Source organism: Erythrolamprus reginae, chromosome 3 (genome assembly GCF_031021105.1).
Source record: "Erythrolamprus reginae isolate rEryReg1 chromosome 3, rEryReg1.hap1, whole genome shotgun sequence".
NCBI lineage: Eukaryota > Metazoa > Chordata > Lepidosauria > Squamata > Dipsadidae > Erythrolamprus > Erythrolamprus reginae.
In genome coordinates, this window is record NC_091952.1 from 109,794,085 (window position 1) to 109,816,388 (window position 22,304).

A 22,304-nucleotide genomic window follows, 5' to 3' on the forward strand; every position below is an offset into this window, starting at 1 on the left:
AATGATAACATAATTCAGCATAAAACATATCCTGAAGAAATTGAGACAAAAAAGCATATACTATTAGGCATCACATTTTATTTGCTTTATATTTACCATTTTTCAATATACATTATTTTACTTTTACTATTGGATGTTTTCAATATTTGTTGAATTACAGGGTATCAATGCTTAAAGTGTATTTACATTTGGGGGGGGGGGGTGTCATTAAAAGTGAATCCTAACACTTCTTATGCCACATTTAAAGAATGGAGAAGAATGTAGCTGATCAAAATTTTCAAAATGGATTGGCTACAGATTTAAGTGAACAAAAAAATATATCAGTGAAAATTCCCTTGCAATTAAGGAAATTACTCACATAAGCATATGTTTGCAAATGAATCAACAATAAACTGTATTGCTTAATCTGTTTAATCTATACAAGTGAAAAAACCAGACCAATGAATGCTATTTATTTTTATGTTAACAAACAATATCCTCATTATAATACTATTATAATTGAAAGTTACTAAACAGAAAAGTATAAGCATGCAATGTCCTTTTAAAGGATTAAGTTCAATCCACCTGATTATAGTGCATAGCGAATTATAATTGTAGTTGCTTTATGCTTTCTACAGGACAGCCTGCAAGTATTTATACTAAAAAGTGACAAAAGGTCCAACTGCATCATGTACTCTGTGTGGGGGAAAAATGTTTCCTCTTGATGCATTAGCAATTAATCTTCCTGATATAATTTGCCATCTATGCAGCATGTATAAATCATACAGTATTCACCATCAACCTTCATCAGAAAAAAGTGACATTTGTTATTTAGTCTAATCAACCTTCATTTCCTTCTAATTAGCTAAAATTTTCCATTTGCTGCCATTATACTTTTATGCAGCAATGTTATTGTCATGAAAAAGGAAAGTGATAATTATAGCTTACAGCCTGTTTCTGTTTTATAATATATATATTAATTGATTGAGATTCCCATCTTGATTTTTCATCAATTGACGTCATAACATGTTTTTAAAAAGGGGAAAACTACTAGTTTTCTGTAACCATATAAAGATGAAGCCACAAAAATCAAATAAACCTTATCATTAAACGGAGTCACTAAAATATTTATTTGTTTGTTTTCCATTTATGCCTAATATTTCTACCTAGGGCACTCAAGGTTGCTATTATTCTAAAATAAAATAAAATCCTAAAAGAACTATATTATTCATGCATAACAAAATTCCCAATTGAAGGCATAGGCCTTAATTCTGTCCTAAAAACAAAGAAGAAAACATTGTATATATGCAGTCTTCTAGAGCAGGGGGTCTCCAAACTTGGCAACCTTTAAGACTTGTGGACTTCAATTCTCAGAATTTCTTAGCCAGCAATTCTGGGAGTTGAAGTCCACAAGTCTTAAAGTTGCCAAGGTTGGAGACCCCTGTTCTAGAGTATGTAATTTATAGGTCCCATTGGCTGATTTATTAATCCTAAACAATGTGAATTAATTCGCTCTTTGGGACATATTAATTCTGAATAAGACCAATAATATATTTTCATTTTCTAGAATATCAAATTTTACATAAGCTGATATTTATCAGAGTATTCTCAAGAGATTTAACTGAAAGAGTATTAGATTTATGAAAAACCAATTAAAGATTTTAAAACTTGAACAACTTTCCAAAAATGACCTCAGCATGGTTGTGAGGCCGCCCTGGGTCTCCTCAAGAAAGGCAGCATAGAAATGTAATAAATGAATGAATGAATGAATGAGTGAGTGAATAGGTAGGTAGGTAGGTAGGTAGGTAGGTAGGTAGATAGATAGATAGATAGATAGATAGATAGATAGATAGATAGATAGATAGATAGATAGATAGAGTCAGTACGGAGTTGTGGGGGCTTGTTGGACCAGCCTTGGCCACAATGGAGTCATTAGCATCACCTTCATCATGCTAGAATCACCTTCTCCAGAACTCTCATCCCAATACCCAGTAGCTCTACTTTCTTCTCCTCCTCTTCCTCCTGGTCCAACAATATTTTTTGTATAATTTAGCAGATTTTCTGTTTTGTTTAGCCCTGATGAAATTACTATTTTATTCATGAAAGAAGCTGCATAGATTCATCTGTCATTTTCATATATCATAGTACTGTAAAGTTGGAGAACTTCTGGACTATGGTTGTTTAACTACAGTTATATTAACAGTGGTGCAATAGTAAGAGTACAGTACTGCAGGCTGCTTCTGCTGATTGCCAATTGCCTCAATTCGGCAGCTCAAATCTCACCAGGTTCAAGGTTGACTCAGCCATCCATCCTTTTGAGAGGGGAAAAATATGGGCAATATGCTTACTCTATAAACTGCTGAGAGAGAGCTGTAAAACACTGTGGAGCAGTATTTAAGTCTACGAGCTATTGCTATTCTGGTATCTCTTATGATAACGTTTAAATTAATAGATCAAAATCTTTTGTTCACACTATATATTAAGCATCAAAAATCAAGCTGTGATACATCAGCCTATTCCTTGATCTCCCACCCTTTTAAATTAAAGCCAGCTGCACTTATAAAGCTTTTCTTCTCCATATATCCTCTTCATTTTCAAAGGAAACTACTATATAACTTGCTTTAATTCAGATTAAAGTTAATATCAATCCTACTTAGCTCTAAACCATTGTTTAAAGCTGTGGTTACTGTGTTTAAACTTTTGTAAATATAGAAGTGGGCTTGTATCCTGGCACTCAGAAACTCCCAAAATCATAATACAAATTTGGCAGCAAAATCACTTATTTTCAGCAGTGCAATGTTCTCAATATGTTCATCAGAGGAAGCCCTCCTATTTCATCCCACATAATCACAACTCTCTGAAAACAAGAAATATGGATGGAAAAATGCCGTTTAATAATACAGTTTGGACTAGGTGATGCTGTTTAAAGCCACCCTTGTGTAACATTCAGCTATGTGCAGAATAAATAGAATAGAATAGAATAATTTATTCGCCAAGTATGATTAGACACACAAGGAATTTGTCTCAGGGCATATGCTCTCAGTGTACATAAAAGAAAAGATATACTTGTCAAGAATTATGAGGTACAACACTTAATGATTGTCATAGGGGTCAAATAAGCAATGAGGAAACAATATTAATAAAAACTTAAGGATACAAGCGAAAAGTTACAGTTATACAGTCATAAGTGAGAGGAAATGGGTGATAGGAATTATGAGAAAAAACTAATAGTAATAGTAGTGCAGACTTAGTAAATAGTTTGACAGTGTTGAGGGAATTATTTGTTAAGCAGAGTGATGCCGTTCGGGAAAAATTGTTCCTGTGTCTAACTGGCTTGGTGTGCAGTGCTCTGTAGCAACGTTTTGAGGGTAGGAGTTTAAATAGTTTATATCCAGGATGTTAGGGGTCAGCAAATATTTTCACAGCCCTCTTTTTGACTTTTGCAAAAAGTTGTTGGATTGCAGAACCAAACCAGACAGTTATAGAGGTGCAGATGATAGATTCAATGATTCCTCTGTAGCAGCGGCTCCTTGGGCAGTTTGAGCTTCCTGAGTTGGCGCAGAAAGAACATTCTCTGTTGTGCTTTCTTGATGATGTTATTGATGTTAGGGGATCATTTTAGGTCTTGAGATATGATAGAACCTAGAAATTTGAAGGTCTCTACTGTTGATACTGTGTTGTCTAGTATTGTGAGAGGTGGTAGGATGGCAGGGTTTCTCCTAAAGTCTACCACCATTTCTACAGTTTTGAGTGTGTTCAGTTCTAGATTGTTCTGGTCGCACCAAGAGGTTAATTGTTCAACCTTCCATCTGTATGCAGTTTCATCATTGTTGTGTCATCTGAAAACTGAGATGCAGTCATTGGTATACAGTGATCCCCCGGTTATTGCGTTCCCGACCATTGCGAACAGGCTAATTTGCGATTTTTCAACCCGGAAGTCAAAACACCATCTGCGCATGCGTGCCCTTTTTTCTATGGGCACGCATGCGTAGATGGCGCCGGACAGATCAGCTGCTGGGCGGCTTCCCTGGGTCTTCCCCCTCTTGCTGGCGGGAGGGCGAGAAGCCCTCCCCAGCACCCGCTCGCCCGCCCTTCGCCGCTCGCCCGCCCTTCGCCCGGCCACCCGCCGTTCGCTCGCTGCTCGCCCGGCCACCCGGGTTCGGGGGGGTGCTGGCAAGCCGCCCATGCCGGCGGCGACGTTTTAAAACAGCCACGCAGCTTTCCAATGAGTCCCGAAGACAAACGTCAAACTTCCGCGTTTGTCTTTGGGACTCATTGGAAAGCCGCACGGCTGTTTTAAAACGTCGCCGCCGGCAATGGGCGGCTTCCTAGCAGCCCCCCAAACCCGGGTTGGGGGTCCGGGGGTGCTGGCAAACCCGGGTTGGGGGTCCGGGGGTGCTGGCAAGACAAACGCGGAAGTTTGACGGTTGTCTTCGGGACTCATTGGAAAGCCGCGCGGCTGTTTTAAAACGTCGCCGCCGGCATGGGCGGCTTGCCAGCACCCCCCGGACCCCCAACCCGGGTTTGGGGGGCTGCTAGGAAGCCCCCCATGCCGGCGGCGACGTTTTAAAACAGCCGCACGGCTTTCCAATGAGTCCCCTTCCCAGGAACCCCAATCTTCGGCTCCTCGCTAGCGCCGCAGAAGTAAAAACACCATCTGCGCATGCGCAGATGGTGTTTTTACTTCCGCAGCGCTACTTCGCGAAAACCCGCTCGTTGCGGGGGGTCCTGGAACGGAACCCTCGCAATGATCGGGGGATCACTGTATAGAGAGAAGAGAAGTGGTGAGAGTACACAGCCTTGGGGTTGGGGGCTGTGCTAATCATACAAGTATCTGATGTGATTTTGCCTAGCTTCACCTACTGCTTCCTGTTTGTTAGAAGTTTGCAATATTAAATAACTTAAATAATAAAGCTAAAATAACAGGTAAAAAGGAATTTAAGCTTTCTATGAAGTTCCCCCTCATTCTTGGGACAGAACAAAGTATTTCTGCGTCAGGTTAGTAGTGTGAAGGGAGAAAGAAAGGGTTAAAATAAAAGAATGAAAGGAAATTTGTATTTGAGAGGTGGAACAAAGCATTGTACTATTAATTGTATCTAAGACACCCTTCAGTGTAACATCTGCAGTACAGTAGGCCATTAGCTTTGTCTTCAAATAGCACTGAAGAGAAACAGGTAGAACAAAACACTGATTGTCAGATCCCTGAATTCCCCAGGTGTTCACAAATCCCAGTAGATGTAAAATGTACCCATTTCATGAAGCTATCAGGCACTAATTATTGGGAGGAATTTCTGTTACCCACATGCTTAAATAAGAATAAAGCACTTACTTGATCTTTGGTTTTTGATGAAAAATAATTTTAGCCTCTCTTTAAAGGTATTGTCGTTCATGTAGAATTCAATCTGTACTCTAAAAAATAACCAGACAAAATAATTAGACATCAGTCTAATTAAAACAGATTGCACCACATAAAAATTGCTTCCGTGTCTTTTTGCGTTTAACTATTTAGAAAGTAATAATTGATTTTTTGTTCTGTCTTCCAAGCTCAAGACAACCTACATGGTATTTTCTTCTAATGTACCTACACATACAGTATTACCCCCCACATGAGATAGGTTAGAAGTGACTAGGCCAAATCAGCCAATGAGCTCCATGGCTGAGAGTACAGATTTGTACAACCTGAGTCCCAAGAGCCACAGTTAAACAGGAACACTTTAGAGATATGTTTCAGACTTCTCAAAAGTTACTGCAGGGCTATAATTTCTATTAATGTGGTAGAAAAAGAAATTATTGGTGCACAGTAGTGATAGTTAAGGCATCAAGTTATAAACAAAGAAACTATGACTTCTGGTCCTGTTTTCAGCACAAAGACAGTTGGGTAATCTTGGACCAGTCAATCTCTTTAATAAAATAGTTTTTGACTTAACAAACACAATAGGGACCAGAATTTCCACTGTTAAGCAAAGTGGTTGTTAAGTGATTTGTACCTGAGTTAATCTTTTTTGCCATGGTTGTTAAGCGAATCACTTCAGTTATTAAGTGAATCATGTGGTCATTAAGCAAATCCAGCTTCCCCCATTGACTTTGCTCATTGGAAACTGGCTGGGAAGATTGCAAAAGATGATCACATGAGCCTTTATTGTAAATACATGCCAGCCACCACACATTCAAATTTTAATCACGTGAACGTGAGGTTGCTACAACAGTCATAAGTGTGAGCACCAGTCATAAATCACATTTTTTCTATGCCACTGTAATTTCAAAAAGTAAATAGTTGTAACTCACAAAATAAATAGTTGTAACTCAAGGACTAGCTGTACTTTATACCTTAAACTAAGCATGATGATAAAAATAATATTTTAAATCCTCTTTATTTGATGCCATGTCACCTTTACTACCAAGGACTTAACATTTTAAAGAAAATGTTAAACAAATGAATAAGAGCATACAAGAACCCAGATTTAGGCAATTTCATTTCAAAAAGAAGCAGTACTTTGTTTTATTCACAGGGTTTTGAACTACAATACCTGTATTTTCAGGAACAAAAAATATAGCATTCATGTGACATAAAAGAATGGGACCTTGCCAGTAAGAGAAGATATTCAATGCTAATTAAGAAAGCTCAGTGTAGGAGCTAATCTCTGTTTTATGAACTCCCGTGATGACAGTGTGGATTGCCTAATACTGCCTCCTCCCCCCCACTTTTTTTTTCTATTTCCCATTCCTTAGCAACCACAGCTGCCAGGAACATTGGCATATTTCTGTGATGGTTTTCAACAACAACAACAAAAAGGATGTGAAAAGCAGTTCACTATCCTTTCAGCATATATATGTTGAATTATTGGTTGCTGTATTTCACTTTTGGCTGCCTCTGAAGTTCAAGAAAAATGTTACATGAGGAATACACAGGGTAAAAACAAAATAGGTAGATTGTTAGTGAATAGTGAAATAAAGAGGATTCAAGCATCATTATGGGCCAGTAGCTTAATCGCAGATTTGCTGCAATTAAGTGGTTGGGCTCATATAGTGTACTAAACCAAAAGTGCATTAAGCCAAAATCACATTAAAGTGCAAGAACCATCTTCCTTCTGTTTCATGGAAACTCATGAAATGTTGGTTTAATATTGTCTTCTCCCAGCATACTTGGAGTCAGGTGATATCTGGATCTAATAACATAAATAAATATTTTCTTAACTTCCCAGACTAGCATACAATCCTAAGATTTCCCGGTGAGGATCCATTTATTAATCAGATCCTAATTTGCTTAGCTTTTTTAGAACAACCAAGGCTCTAGACAAGTGATGGCAAACCTTTTTTTTCCTCAGGTGCTGAAAGAGCGTGTGTGCATGCCATCGCGCATGCATGAGTGCCCACAACCATAATTCAATGCCTGGGGAGGGCAAAAGCAGCTTCCCCCTCCCCCACCGGAGGCCCTCTGGAGGCTAGAAATAGCCTGTTTCCCAACTTCTGGTGGGCCCAGTAGGCTTGTATTTTCGCCTTCTCCAGGCTCCAAAGGCTTCCCTGGTGTCAGGGGAGGGTAAAAATGCTCTCTCCCATTCCCCTGAAGGCTCTCCAGAAGCCAAAAATGACCTCCCAGAGCCTCTGTGCAAGCCAAAAATCAACTAGCCAGCACACCCATGCAATTTGGAGCTGAGCTAGAGCAACGCCTCATGTGCCAGCAGATATGGCTCAGCGTGCCACCTGTGGCACTTGTGCCATAGGTTCGTCATCACAATACTACTTAGGGCTACATAGGAATATAGGTAGTTTTGCATAGGGAATGGCTTTTCTTCAGCATTACCTACTGGTAATTTTTCTGTCAGCTACTGTACTGTATTTTCCTCAGATTTCTCAGGTGCTGCAAAATTCTATATTTTAGGTTGGTTTCAACTAATAAGAATGAATCCTTTTAGCCTTTTTTAAAATGTATCATTCTTATATATTTACATTTGGAGGTTCTGGATATTTGAAAACTATCTCTTTCCTTTTTTCTTCTTTTCTTTTTTTCTACGGGTTTTCTACTGGTTTATATTGTAACAATTACAATAGTGATTTGTATTTAAATATAGGCAAGTGTGTACTGAGGCTTATATTGTATGTCATTCCAATCCATCTGGATTCTAAAAACACAGATTTATGAGCTTACAATATAGTCCAATATTAAACCACCTTTAGAAAAGCATAAAGCAGGCTGCTCCTTCTTGCAAATCAGGTACTTATGCATCCTAGACCGTAGATGTTTTAATAGTGTAGGACTGTGATGGTGAACCTATATTCCAAATGCAGTGGAGTGGGCCATGGCTGTTTTTTATAGGGGACGCGTGTCGCTGATTGACAGGGCTATCGGAAGGTGGCAAGTCTGGGGCCCCAGGAACACACACAAACATGGTCTGAGACTAAGGGGCTTAGATGTTCTGCCTTTTTCATGGTCAGACCATTTTCTATTACGGCTCAACTTCGAGGCTCCAATCCTCCCCCGTAGGGAGGCGGAACCGACTAGGTGGTTCCACCCCAGATGCCTGATGGACCCTGAGGGCTTTCAGAGGGCGCTTGGGGTTCTACCAGATTCACTTGTACACAGTTCAGTGGAGTCCCAAATGAAACCGATGGGTGAGATCATCTAAGGGCATGGTGTGAGGCATTATGAGTATGCCGATGATACCCAGTTATATATCTCCACCCCATATCCAGTCGGCGAAGCAGTGGAAGTGCTGTGCCGGTGCCTGGAGGCTGTCAGGGTCTGGATGGGTGTTAACAGGCTCAAACTCAACCCTGACAAGATGGAGTGGCTGTGGGTTTTGCCTCCCAAGGACAATTCTATCTGCCCATCCATTACCCTGGGGGGGAGTTATTGAACCCCTCAGAGAGGGTCCGCAACTTGGGCGTCCTCCTCGATCCACAGCTGACATTGGAACATCATCTTTCGGCTATGCCGAGGAGGGCGTTTGCCCAGGTCCGCCTGGTGCACCAGTTGGGGCCCTATTTGGACAGGGAATCACTGCTCACAGTCGCTCATGCCCTCATCACCTCGAGGTTCGATTACTGCAACGCTCTCTACATGGGGCTATCTCTGAAAAGTGTTCGGAAACTTCAGATCGTGCAGAACGCAGCCGCAAGAGCCATCATGGGGCTTCCTAGATTCGCCCATGTTTCTGCAGCACTCCATGGCCTGCATTGGCTGCCAATCAGTTTCCGGTCACAATTCAAAGTGTTGGTTACGACCTTTAAAGCCCTGCATGGCATTGGACCAGAGTACCTCTGGAACCGCCTGCTACCGCACGAATCCCAGCAACCGATAAGGTCCCACAGAGTTGGCCTTCTCCGGGTCCCGTTGACCAAACAATGTCATTTGGCGGGCCCCAGGGGAAGAACCTTCTCTGTGGCAGCCCCGGCCCTCTGGAATCAACTCCCCCCCCCGTAGATTAGAACTGCCCCCACACTCCTTGTCTTTCGTAAATTACTCAAGACCCACCTATACCGCCAGGCATGGTGGAGTTGAGACACCTTTCCCCCAGGCTTTTTTATATTTATGTTTGGGTATGTATTAAATCCAATTAAATTAAAATTACATAATTATTTAAAATCCCTTAGTCAGGGGCTAAAATCTAATTGGCCCTAGCCTAGTGACATAAATGAGTCTTAAGACTCTTGCAAAAGGCGAGGAGGTTGGAGGCAGTACGACTCTCTGGGTAGAATTAATTGCAGAGGGCCGGGGCCCCCACAGAGAAGGCTCTTTCCCCAGGTCTCACCAAATGACATTGTCTAGAAGAAGGCTGACTCTCTGGGACCTAACCAATCGCTGGGATTCATGTGGCAGGAGGTGGTCCCGCAGGTAATCTGGTCCGATGCCTTGTTTAATGATTACAACTGGGACTGCCGGAATTGTCATTGCTAAACAAGGGGGTCCTTTGATGTATTGCTTAACAACATCTTTGCTCAATGATAGAGCTGACAGTCCCAGTTAAGGTCATAAAAGATTATTAATTGTATGGAAGTTGTGGGTAGAATTTGGAATACAATGTGTACCTCAAAGAACTTACTCTGTAATCAGTACAGATTTTTTTCAAGTTGATATGGATATTTTTCTACCTAATTCTCAACAATGGTAATATAATGAATGTAACTAATACCTCAGTATGGACCAGATGTTTGGCTGTGTTTGAGAAATCTAAGCAGATACCTGATGGAATCAATATCTGAAATTAGAAGCACATCCTTTTTATATTAAAAACTAAAAAAGAAAAATGTTAAGGTTGACATTAAGAGCATTTGTGGTTCATGGATTAAAGAAGTAAAACAGCCAATTAAAGAACACCAGTAGCTGCAAATTTTTAAAATGTTAAAAATGAGTCAGTGAATTTGAACCTAAAACTGGTTCATGAAAAGATTGTATTTTAAGTTTATTAAACACCATGAAGGGGATTGAAAGAATGGTTGTCAGATTTTCTCTGTTAGTACTGGTAGTGTAAAATTTTTGAAGGGTCATTATGAATCACTACTATCCTTCTGGAATATTTTAATGTACATAAATACATTTTGAGGATTTTTCTCAGTATTAAATATGTTAATATTAAATTATGTCCCCAAACTTGAAAATTGATTATTTTTGAGAAGTTATAGTTTTCAGTCTTGAGATATAACTAAGTGAACTACTTTTGAGAAATTGGAAAAGTAGCAATACTCTTGATAATAAGAAGCATGACTTGTAGGAAAAGCAATTTTATCTGTTAATCAAAAAATGACTTAGGATGTTTTTATACAACATAGGTTTTATGATATTTTGTAATGTATGATAAATAATTACTAATTTTTATTAGATTCATGATTAATAGATTATCTATATTAATAGTTTCCTGGTTTTATGCTCTTTCTTGTGTTGTTTTTCTTGTATATCTTTCCTCTCTTTTGTATTTTTTTCTCTTTCTGTTAACAGGTTTCTGTTTAAATCTGTTAAAACAATTATAATTTTTTCTTTAATACAAATGTGAAATGTAAATTGGGGGCGACTGTACTATGAATATAAGTGAATTGGAACACTGTTTCAAGGAGATACATTTGTATGTTATCTGCTTATAAAGAAGAGCTTTGATTTTACTTGAAATTGTACAGAACAGCAACATGTAACCATCATCATCCTCATAGCAACAGAATTCTGATCCATCCACAATTCCATCCACAAATCCAATATTTGTATATATCAAAGTTATCTCACACTACTTAGCTATTTAAAATCTACACAGCAGATTGTGTGAAGTTGGAATGGAGTTTACTACCCTGTTTTCCCAAAAATAAGACAGCGTCTTATATTAATATTTGCTCCCAAAGATGTGCTACGTCTTATTTTCAGGGGACATATTATTTTATTTCAATGAATTGTATTCTGTATCCTGCTGCAGCAAAAACGCATCCAAACATGCAGCCGTGTGTTGGATGTGTTTTAAATCTGATTCATGCAGCGTTTTGGGATGCAATTTATGAACAGCAGTGTTATATATGTTCTGTTCAGGAATGCTGTGAAACGAAACGTCTCCTACATCTTACTTTCGGGGGATGCCTAATATTAGACAATTCTATGAAACCTCTATGTCTTACTTTCAGGGGTGATTTATTTTCAGGAAAACAGGGTATCTCCTAATTGTTTGGGGATTTTAAATATCAAATGCAAGAAAAGCTTATTTGATTTCTTTTAGCAATTTAGCCTATAAAATATAAAAAAATTAATAAAACTATGTCTCTCTGAAGAAGACATCAATAAAGTTTGTCATATTTAGAATTATTAATTTTGTATTAAAGCCATACTAAAAGTTCAGAATAATTGGACAGCAACCAAATTCAGAATGAAAGCAATGAGTAAATTATAGATTAAACTTTCAACCCTAAACTCAAAGACTTTAAAATTGATGTGTACTAAAAAAAAAAAAGCCTGTCAACACTTCACCTGCTATTAAAACTTAGATTCACAGTTAGCAGATTAGAACATTTCACAACCTAAGACTCATGTTAAAATTCATCTATTACAATATTTTTTTAAGAATACTTGCATGGTCCTTATCATACCATGATCATCTCCACCACTCTAATAGCAAACTTCTTTCCAAACTCAGATGCTTTTTATTAATTCATAAAGAGAGTTTCTTAATATTATTTCCAGATTAGTTTATATTCTGAAAGGGAGTTATTAAGTTCCAAGAGTGTCTTTACAGCAACTGGAATTACCAATTAATGAGAATTAATGATAATTTGGTTTTCCAAATCTGAACCTAGAACATGTTTCATTGGAGTTAAATATTAAATATTGAAAGCCAAAGCTCAGCGTCAATTTTCTAATATGGGCAAATTCAAAATAGATATATATATAGTACATTGATGGAATGGAAAATATTAGGATCAAAATAGACAAGAACTCAGATATTTCTGGATACAATTTGTCAATTAGAAAGTTGTGGGATGCAATGTTTAGTAAAGAAAGATCTGACCCTTTTTTATGCTAAATTGATCTTAGGGAAAAGATGGTGTTATGAAAAAAATGGATAGAAGCAAGGAAATTGAGTTTGGATCAATTGATAAATTATATTATATGGACTCTAAGTCTTAAAACCTGGTCCCCATTCAGTCTCACCATTATGGTTCTTAGGGCAATCTTCCTGGTTTTTTCAGGGCAATAATGTTCTGGATTAAACTAGGAATATAGTTAAATTAATTATACAGGGTGAATAAAAGTAAAATATTTTTTTTAAATGAATAAAAAGGATTAACTGATTTTATGAGGCAGTGCTTCAGTTCTCAAGCATCATTTGAAAGAGAAATTATCCAAGTTGTGAAGGCCACATTGAACACTTGTACAACAGGAAATAAAAGTTGATTGAGTGGAATACATGTGAAAATTGAAAAATTAGAATATCATGCAAAAGTTCATTTATTTCAGTAATGCAACTTAAAAGGTGAAACATAATATATGAGAGAGACATTGCATGCAAGACAACGCAGTTCAATCTGTGATTTGTCATAATTGTGATGATTATGGGGTACAGGCTCAAATCCTTCATCTCACAAAATTAGAATAGGACAGTAATCCCATGGTCATTAAACCAGGTTTTGGTGCTTTTGGCAGTGTGGCCAAGTGCCAAATCCTGCTGGAAAATTGAAGTCAGCATCCCCATAAAGCTCGTCTGTGGAAGGAAGCATGAAGTGCTACAAAATCTCCTGGTAAATGGGTGCGTTGACCCTGGACTTAATGAAGCACAGTGGACCGAAACCAGTAGATGACATGGTTCCCCAAATCAACACAGACTGGAAACTTCACACTGGACTTCGAAGCCTCTTGCTGTGTGTGCCTCTCCATTCTTCCTCCATACTTTGGGTCATTGGTTTCCAAATGAGATGCATACGTTTATACAGCCTGTGTTGATTTGGGGAGCCATGTCATATGCTAGTGTCAAATTCTAAATTCAGTATGTTTTATAACAGTTTATGAGATGCCAGTGGTAAAATTAAGGGTTGACTGAACTCTTTGGTTACTTTTAGGAAATCTTGTTGGTTGCTTTATTGTTTGAAAATATAATTTTTACAAAAATATACAAATGTCAAATATGTTTTAAAGCTTAATGTTTTGAAAACCATATTGATGGGTGAGTGCAGTTGCAAATTAGACATTAAATTATATTTTGAATTTCTTTCTACAGAGAAGCAGTCATTAATGAATTTTGTGGGAGGCATAATCCTAAGATTTCCCCTCCTCTCCAGTTCAACGATTGTATGGCATACCAGAAATCTGATTTGCAAAAGTTGGCAACAGCTGCATAACAACGGGATAATTTTACAGGTATTCTGTTTCATCAATAGAACTTGACTTGGACATTTTCAGTTGAAGTATACTAAATGAGAATCTATCTGGATTTCTTGTTTAAAGAATATAAAGAATACAGTGATCCCTCGAGTTTCGCGATCTCGATCTTCACGAAACGCTATATCGCGATTTTTCAGAAAATATTAATTAAAAAAATACTCCACTCCTCTCTCTCTCTTTCTTCCTCTCTCTCACTCTCTTCCTTCCTTTCTCATCTCTTTCTTTCTTTCCTTCTCTCTCTTTCTCTATCTCTCCCCCTCTTGCTCTCCCTCTTTTTCTCACTTTCCCTCTCGTGCACCGAGCGGCGGGCAGGCGGGCAGGCAGGCGGCGGACAAGCGGCGGGCGGACAAGCGGCGGGCGGACAAGCGGCGGGCGGACAAGCGGCGGGCGGACAAGCGGCGGGCAGGCGGGCAGGCAGGCGGCGGACAAGCGGCCGGCGGACAAGCGGCGGACAAGCGGCGGGCGGACAAGCGGCCAGCGGACAAGCAGCGGACAAGTGGCGGGCAGGCAGGCGGGCAGGCAGGCGGCGGACAAGCGGCGGACAAGCAGCGGGCGGACAAGCGGCGGGCGGACAAGCGGCGGGCGGACAAGCGGCTGGCGCGGCAGCAGCGAGGAGCCGAAGATTGGGGTTTCCCCTTTGCGTGGGCGGCGGGGAAACCCCAATCTTCGGCTCCTCGCTGCTGCGGCGCTGCCGAGCAGATCAGCTGCTGGGCGGCGGAAGGAACCTTCCCTGGGTCTTCCCAGGTACGGAAGTAAAAACACCATCTGCGCATGCGCGGCCATGGAAAAAAGGGTGCGCATGCGCAGATGGTGTTTTTACTTCCGCACCACTATATTGCGAAAAATCGAGTATCGCGAGGGGTCTTGGAACGTAACCCTCGCGATACTCGAGGGATCACTGTATAAGAATATAAAACACTGTAAAATTATCATATTTATTGTATAGTTGGTAACTTAAATGTGCAAAACACTCTTTCATTTTGACATTATATAATTGTATAAGAACATCAATACAAAAATGACAATGTATATACTCATTTCAGATCCGGATTCAGGCAATGTATTTTAAGACATGATAAAAAAAGTAAAAGGACAAACATGATGAATAGACAAGTGACCACACGTTCTTAGAAAACACTGGAGAAACTAAATATATTTAGCCTGGAAAAGAGATAGGTAAAGGGTCACCCAAGATTTAAGAAAATGTCACAATTAATTTGAAAAAATGTGCACTGCTACTTCAAAATTGGGATTTAAGAAAAGAACTCGAGTTATAAGAAAAATAAATATCAATTAAAAGTAGAATTGTTTGTCTTAGAAGATGGTGCATTGTTATTAGATAGCACTTTTAAACATAAGATGAATAGCACAAATATTAATAATAGATTAATTTTGAAGTTCCTTCCACTCTATGAATGCAGGTTATTTTTCATTACTTATATCAAACACAAATGTGTCCTCTTTAAACTTGTATTCTGTAGTGCTTGAAATTGTTTGTTTTCTCTATGTTAAAGCTGATGGATGACAAAAAATTATCAGTGGGTATTCTTTCTGATTTATGATCAACTTTCTTCCTGCAGCAAGTTTATATTATCTGGATAGTTCCTTTGATCTAACTTTAATAAAATGTTTCAGGAGTAGTGTCAACTAGGAGAAACAATGAAAGAACAGATAAATTCTGAACATACTAAAATCAAAGTACTTTAAACTTTTAAACTCTAAAGAAAGTGTTTTTTAGAAGATAAAATTTATGTAATGGTTTTCTAATGGAATATGTTCTGAATTGTGTGGAGCTTCCCAAACCTAGATAAATTATGCAAAAATTGGATAAAATTGGTTTTTCTTTGGATAACGACACACAATCTCATAACCCAATCACAAGAAGATAAATTGGCTTAAAGTTTTTTATCTACATTGCATAAAAAAGACTTTCTAATAAGTAGGTTTGAGTAATAAAAGCCGCTTGGAAAGCACTATTTTAGGGGGTCCGGTATCTTCCTGATTCAATCCAAAGCAGACAAGTAAAAATGCATGTCTGCAGTTCTATTCTCATCACTTAGGCCTTTACAATCAAGTCATTTATGGATTTTTCCAAAGATCTCTTGCTTCAAAGAAATATTAGGCAAAGGAAAATAATAAAACCAGTAAACAATTGCCTGGAAACCAAACTTACTATTTGTAAAGAAATCCAAAATTAAACCGAAGCAAAATACGTATGATGATATGATTCCTGTACTGGTGGCTGTTTGTAAACATCAGCCTTTTCACTATAATATCAGGACAATATGGTCACAGTAACATACATACAAACATTAGAAGATAAAAATGGGGAATTACAACATACACTGGGGGAAAAAAAGAATATAGTAACTGAATATTATGCTCATTTATACCAAAAGGAAGAAACAAACCAATCCCAATTAAATAAATATCTTGAGGAAGCGGAAATACAAAAGATATCAGAATCAGATGAAACCATACTAAACAAAGAAATAACTAAACTAGAAGTGGAATACGCAATAACCAAACAAAAGAACAGCAAAACCCCAGGTACAGACGGGATACCGGCCGAATTCTATAAAGAACTAAAAGACTATTTATTAGAAATCCTAGTAATAATATTTAATGAAGTATTGGAAAAAGGCTTGCTACCAATATCCTGGACACAAGCCTTGATAAGTCTAATCCCGAAAGACCCGGAAAAAAAAAAACATATACAAAACTATCGGCCCATATCCCTCCTCAATGTCGATTATAAAATATTCATGACAATAATAGCGGAAAGATTTAAACCAATTTTAAACAAAACAATAAAGGAAGATCAAAATGGTTTTCTCCCAGGCAGATACATAAGGAATAATACAAGAATAATTCTTAACACTCTAGAATACTATGAGACACACTCCGGAAAACAATTAGCATTAATATTCTTGGACGCCCAAAAAGCTTTCGACAATTTAAGGTGGGAGTTTATTTTTGAATTAATTAAAAAAATGCAATTCGGCCCAAAAATGATAAACATGATCCAAACTATATACAATACGCAATCGGCTCAAATTATATTTAATGGGGAACTAACAAGATCTTTTCAAATTGCAAAAGGTGTTAGACAAGGATGTCCTTTATCCCCACTTCTATACATCCTGGCAGTAGAAACACTTCTTAATCAAATAAGATCCAACATGGAAATTATAGGTCTTAGAACAAAAAAACACGAATTTAAAGTTCAGGCTTATGCAGATGACCTAGCATTCATCTTGGAGGATCCAATAGAAACAGGGGAACACCTGCTGAGAGAGATACAACGGTATGGAGAAGTGGCCGGCCTAAAAATCAATAAACTAAAAACTAAAATTATAACTAAAAATATGGACACTAAACAAGAACATGAATTAGAGACATTATTAGGAATCCAAACTGTCAAAAAAGTTAAATACCTGGGCATAACACTAACGAACAGATGTGGTACAATACAAAAAGATAATTACGACTCCCTCATTAAAAAAACAGAACAACAGTTAATTAGGTGGAACAAAATTCATATCTCATTATCAGGGAGGATAGCCACAATTAAAATGTCTATACTACCGAAATTTTTATATTTATTCCAGACGATCCCAATAAAATTAAACCAAAAATTTTTCAGCAAAATAAATACAACCATTTCAAAATTTATCTGGGCGGGGAAAAAACCAAGGGTGAGATTTAAAGCTTTACAAGACAGAGTAACACAAGGTGGATTTGGATTACCAAACTTCCAAGCCTATTACGAAGCATCGGTCCTTTTATGGGTTAAAGAGTGGATAACCCTCCAAGATCAAAGACTTTTGGCCTTGGAGGGCCATAACATTCTCCAAGGATGGCACAGTTTCCTATGGAGCGAAAAAGGGAAAACGCCAGTATACTTTAGATGTCACATGATCAGGGACTCCTTAATAAATGTGTGGTTAAAAACTAAAAAAGAACATTACCACAAAATTCCAAAATGGTACTCCAGTCTAGAAGCGCTCAGACACCCAAACTTATTTCAATCACTAAAAATATTGAACTACAACCACATATTAGATGAGAAAGGAGATATAAAATCCAGACAGCAACTAAGAAATCAAAATATCGATATTGACTGGTGGTCCTACGCTCAAATTTTGACGAAATGGAATAGAGACAAAAAAAAAGAAGGGATCCAAGAAAAAGAAAGTATAATCGATAAAATACTATTAGGATATCCGAAAAAATTTATAACCAAAATGTATAATTATATAATGGGGTACTCTATGGAAACTGAATTAGTAAAAGAAAATATGATTACCTGGGCTAAAAACATAGGTCATTCCATTTACATTGAACAATGGGAACAAATGTGGGGAAACCTGAAAATTACTAAATCAGTTCCATACAAAGAGAACCTACAAAAAATGTTTTATAGATGGCATCTATCACCAACGAGACTGGCCAAGATCTATCCCACCATAAAACCAAATTGTTGGAGGTGCAATAGCAAAATTGGAACATTTTTTCATTTATGGTGGACTTGCCCACTCATCAAAAAGCTATGGAAAAAAATCCAAACATGGATACAACAAATCACAACAGTTTCTTTAAAACTCACACCAGAAATATTCCTCTTGAGCATAATTGATTTGAAAAACAAGAAAGAAGACACGTACCTGATACACCATATTATTACAGCTACTAGAATAACAATAGCACAAAACTGGAAAAGAGATACTATACCAACTGAAAGAGAAATCATCAAAAAAATCTATGACTGTGCAGAAATGGATAGGCTTACTCAAAAACTCAAAAATAAAGAAGACTCGAAATTTTACAAAAACTGGGAAAAATTTTACAATTGGGTAAAAAGTAAGAAAAGAAATAAATGAAGAAAAGGGGAAAATATAACGAAATACTACAAAACGTAGATATATTAAAATGCTAAAATATTAAAATATAAGTGGAAAGCGTAGAAATGACTGTAGAAAAACTCTAGAATTCTGAAGGATAATATCGGACTACTAAGAATATCTTGATCAATCCAGCACGATTTCTTCTCAAATGTAAATACATATTGATATAAATACTACATTAACGAAACCGCGGCTTCCATATGCCGCCCAAATAAACAATCTAGACTTTTTAGAACTATTACAGTTCAATGGGGGGGAGGGGTTGGGAGGAAGATCCAAAGATCCAAAAGATAATGAACTATAGAGAGGTATTATGTTAACCACAATAAGTTATGATATGTAAATAATTGAATGGAGTAATCATGGCATAACTGCAAGTATGTCAGGTTATCACAATGTTGTTAATCGATGTATCTTTCTCCCTTTGTACATAATCTCTTTTGTAAATCAATAAAAATTATTTTTCAAAAACAAAACAAAACAGTGTAATATATAAGGCATAGGTTCACAACATCAATATAATGCAGTGTTATGCCACAGCATTCTTACATATTTATTGCTCACATTAACCATTCGCTTCATTAAGGATATGTCAAGACACATGAAGCTGTCCTCTGTAATTTATTTAGTCCTGAATTTAACGGTCTAGAATTTCCATTAATTGGAAAATTGGCCATAAATTGTAATCTCACCATTACTCCCACCACAGCAAAACATTTTTCCTTTGATATTCCTTTGAATACATTTTTGGAAAAGAGATTACATTAAATTTTCATTAACATTTCAAAATGCATACAATATTTTCTGAAAGAATTAATTGAGGAAAGTCACTCTTGGTCTATTCAATGAGGAGCATGTAAGTACAATAGGAAATAATCTTTTAGCATGTTTATTTCAGTTACTGTCCATACATAAAATTGTAGTAAGAAAAACTATCCCACCTCCATTATCTAATCTATACATTCAAAGCAATAATTTTTAAACAATTAAATAGTATATATGATCAACTTTCTAAATTCTTACTTAGAAAATTTAGGATTGAAAGAAGACTAATACAGTGTTCCCTCGATTTTCGCGGGTTCGAACTTCGCGAATAGCCTATACCACGGTTTTTCAAAAAATATTAATTAAAAAATACTTCGCGGTTTTTTCCTATACCACGATTTTTCCCACCCGATGACATCATATGTCATCGCCAAACTAATAATTTTTGCAAATAAATAACAAAAAAAAAATTATTGTTAATAAATAATTATGTTTATAAATATCAGGATCACTAGGTGTCTTACTCAATGGTGAGTACCAGTAATAATGGTGAGTAAATGGTTTCTAAGGGAATGGGAAATGGTAATTTAGGGGTTTAAAGTGTTAAGGGATGGCTTGTGATACTGTCCATAGCCAAAAATGGTGTATTTACTTCCGCATCTCTACTTCGTGGAAATTCGACTTTCGCGGGCAGTCTCGGAACGCATCCCCCCACGGAAATTGAGGGAACACTGTACTTGCAGAGGGATGCCAATATGAAAAGTACTGCTATGTAAGCTGTTGTGGTTGGCTCTGGCCCAGCTCCTGCCCCAGGGAATGTGGAGGTGGATGCAGGGGAAACGTCAATATGTCCTAGACCTGTTATATTGCCAACAGAGGCAGGTAGTGCAGTTTCCTCAGATGAAGAAGAAGGTGGGAGTGACTTGGAAGAGGAGGGCTTGGCACAAAGCCTAGGAAGCCAATCTTCCATATCTTCGGTCGCTTCGGATGAGGAAGTCTTGGATCCACGCAGGCGCAGAGTTATGCGTAGAAAAGACCAATTGAAGAAATATTACAGGAGATAAGAGAGGCCACCTCTGTTTGGGTGGGGCTCCAGTAATTAGAGCTGCTGCTATAAATAGCAGCGTGCTAGTTTGGCCATTGTGGAAGATTATCTGATCGCAGTTCTTCAGGAACGTGCCTCGCTGTTTCTGAACTTTGTTTGTGGCTTTTTCACGCCTTTGACACCAAAGCAGAGTAAAGTGTGTGTGTGTTTCACTTCGTTGGAAGAAGGAGGGCTGTGACGTTTCTTCACAGCTACTAGCTAAGTACTTAAGGACTGATTAAGGGACTTGTACAGCCTACAAGATTGTTTTGTTTTGCAATAAAAAAGGGTGCTTTGTTTCTTTTGAATTTTGTGATAAAGAACATTGTTTTGAATTTTCAAACGTGTGTGTGTCTGAAATTTGTACCCTTGAATTTTCAGGAGGCTTCTATCAGAGAGCCCGGCAGAACAGTAAGCTAACATTGCACATAGTACAACAATGTAAAATGCTGTATGTGTTGAGGAGAAATCTACCTGTTTCATGTTTTGAAATACTTCAATAACTTTGATGGAGAAGTAATGTCAAAAATGAATGGGACGTTATTCAAATGTTTATGTGACTTTTATCTTTCAAATAAGCAAATAGAAATTCTGTTCTGAGGAAAAAAATACTAAGGAAGATTTCTCAAACTGTTTAGATCAGGTCTGTCAAACTCCTGGCCTGTGGGAAAATGCATCATGCGCTGGCAACACCCATGCCCAGTTTAGTGAAAGGGAAAAAAGTCCCAATACGTCATGTGATAATGGTACGATGCCGTGAGTTTGACATAACTGGTTTAGATGGAGAAATTACACAAGTGCTTTTACACCAGTTCTCTACCTCTGAAGCAGTGACCAATGGGTTAGAAAAACTTTTCTAATCCATTCTGTACACTGCCATTACTGACAAGTAGACAAGCCTTCTTTCTCTACTGAGTCTCCTATTTACACAATAGAAAAAAACAAAGAACTGGATGCACAGCAGAGCAGATTTCACAACTTCCCACTATTTGAAAGGAATATTGCCAGGGTGAAATTCAGCAGGTTCTGACAGGTTCTGGACAACCCGTCATAGTTTGGAAAACCAGCAAATACCACCTCTGGCCGGCCCCAGGGTGGGGTGACAATGGAGACTTTGCAATATCCTTTCCCGTGGAGTGGGGGGGAGGAGGAGAAGAAGTATCCTTCCCCCGGTGTGCGATAAAAATAGACATTTTACAGTATCCTTCCCTTGCCATGCCCACCAAGCCCCGCCCACAGAACCAGTAGCAGATATTTTTGAATGTTACCCCTGAATATTGTTAATATTATAGGTTATATGATAAGTATGAACATATCCATCCTGTCAACTACAAGACTCAAATCCCATATTTTGACTGGAACAAAGGAATAGGCAATTTTTTTGTCTAAAAGTGCTATAGTTCACAAGGCTAATACATTTCACAAAGAATCTCTTTTTAATGTATTTGAAAACAAGAAATAAAACTTTTTTAAAAAGAATATTCAGCTATTACTTTGAGTCTTTTTTTCATATTTGACTTAATCTACAGGTTTCCTAGTTAACACAAAACACAAATGAGTATTCTGTCTGCCAGTTAGATTTCTTTTAAGGAAGGATTCAGCCAGAACATTTGTCCCAACAATCCTCAATATAATGTGAAATTCTAATAAATCAATTTGAATCCACTTTTTTCTCTAAACTTACGGTTATGACAATAAAAAATATCATATTATTACATTTTTC

The 22,304-nt window shown here is 37.7% G+C and overlaps 1 protein-coding gene across 1 annotated transcript in view; it reads right to left on the minus strand.

The window, feature by feature from the left end:
• KCNT2 (potassium sodium-activated channel subfamily T member 2) overlaps positions 1 to 22,304 on the minus strand; it is a 295,119-nt gene that overhangs the window by 194,383 nt on the left and 78,432 nt on the right. The window contains exon 2 of the mRNA XM_070746341.1: positions 5,309 to 5,388. Coding sequence (XP_070602442.1) covers positions 5,309 to 5,388 — 80 coding nt within the window. The remainder of the gene's footprint in view (positions 1 to 5,308; positions 5,389 to 22,304) is intronic.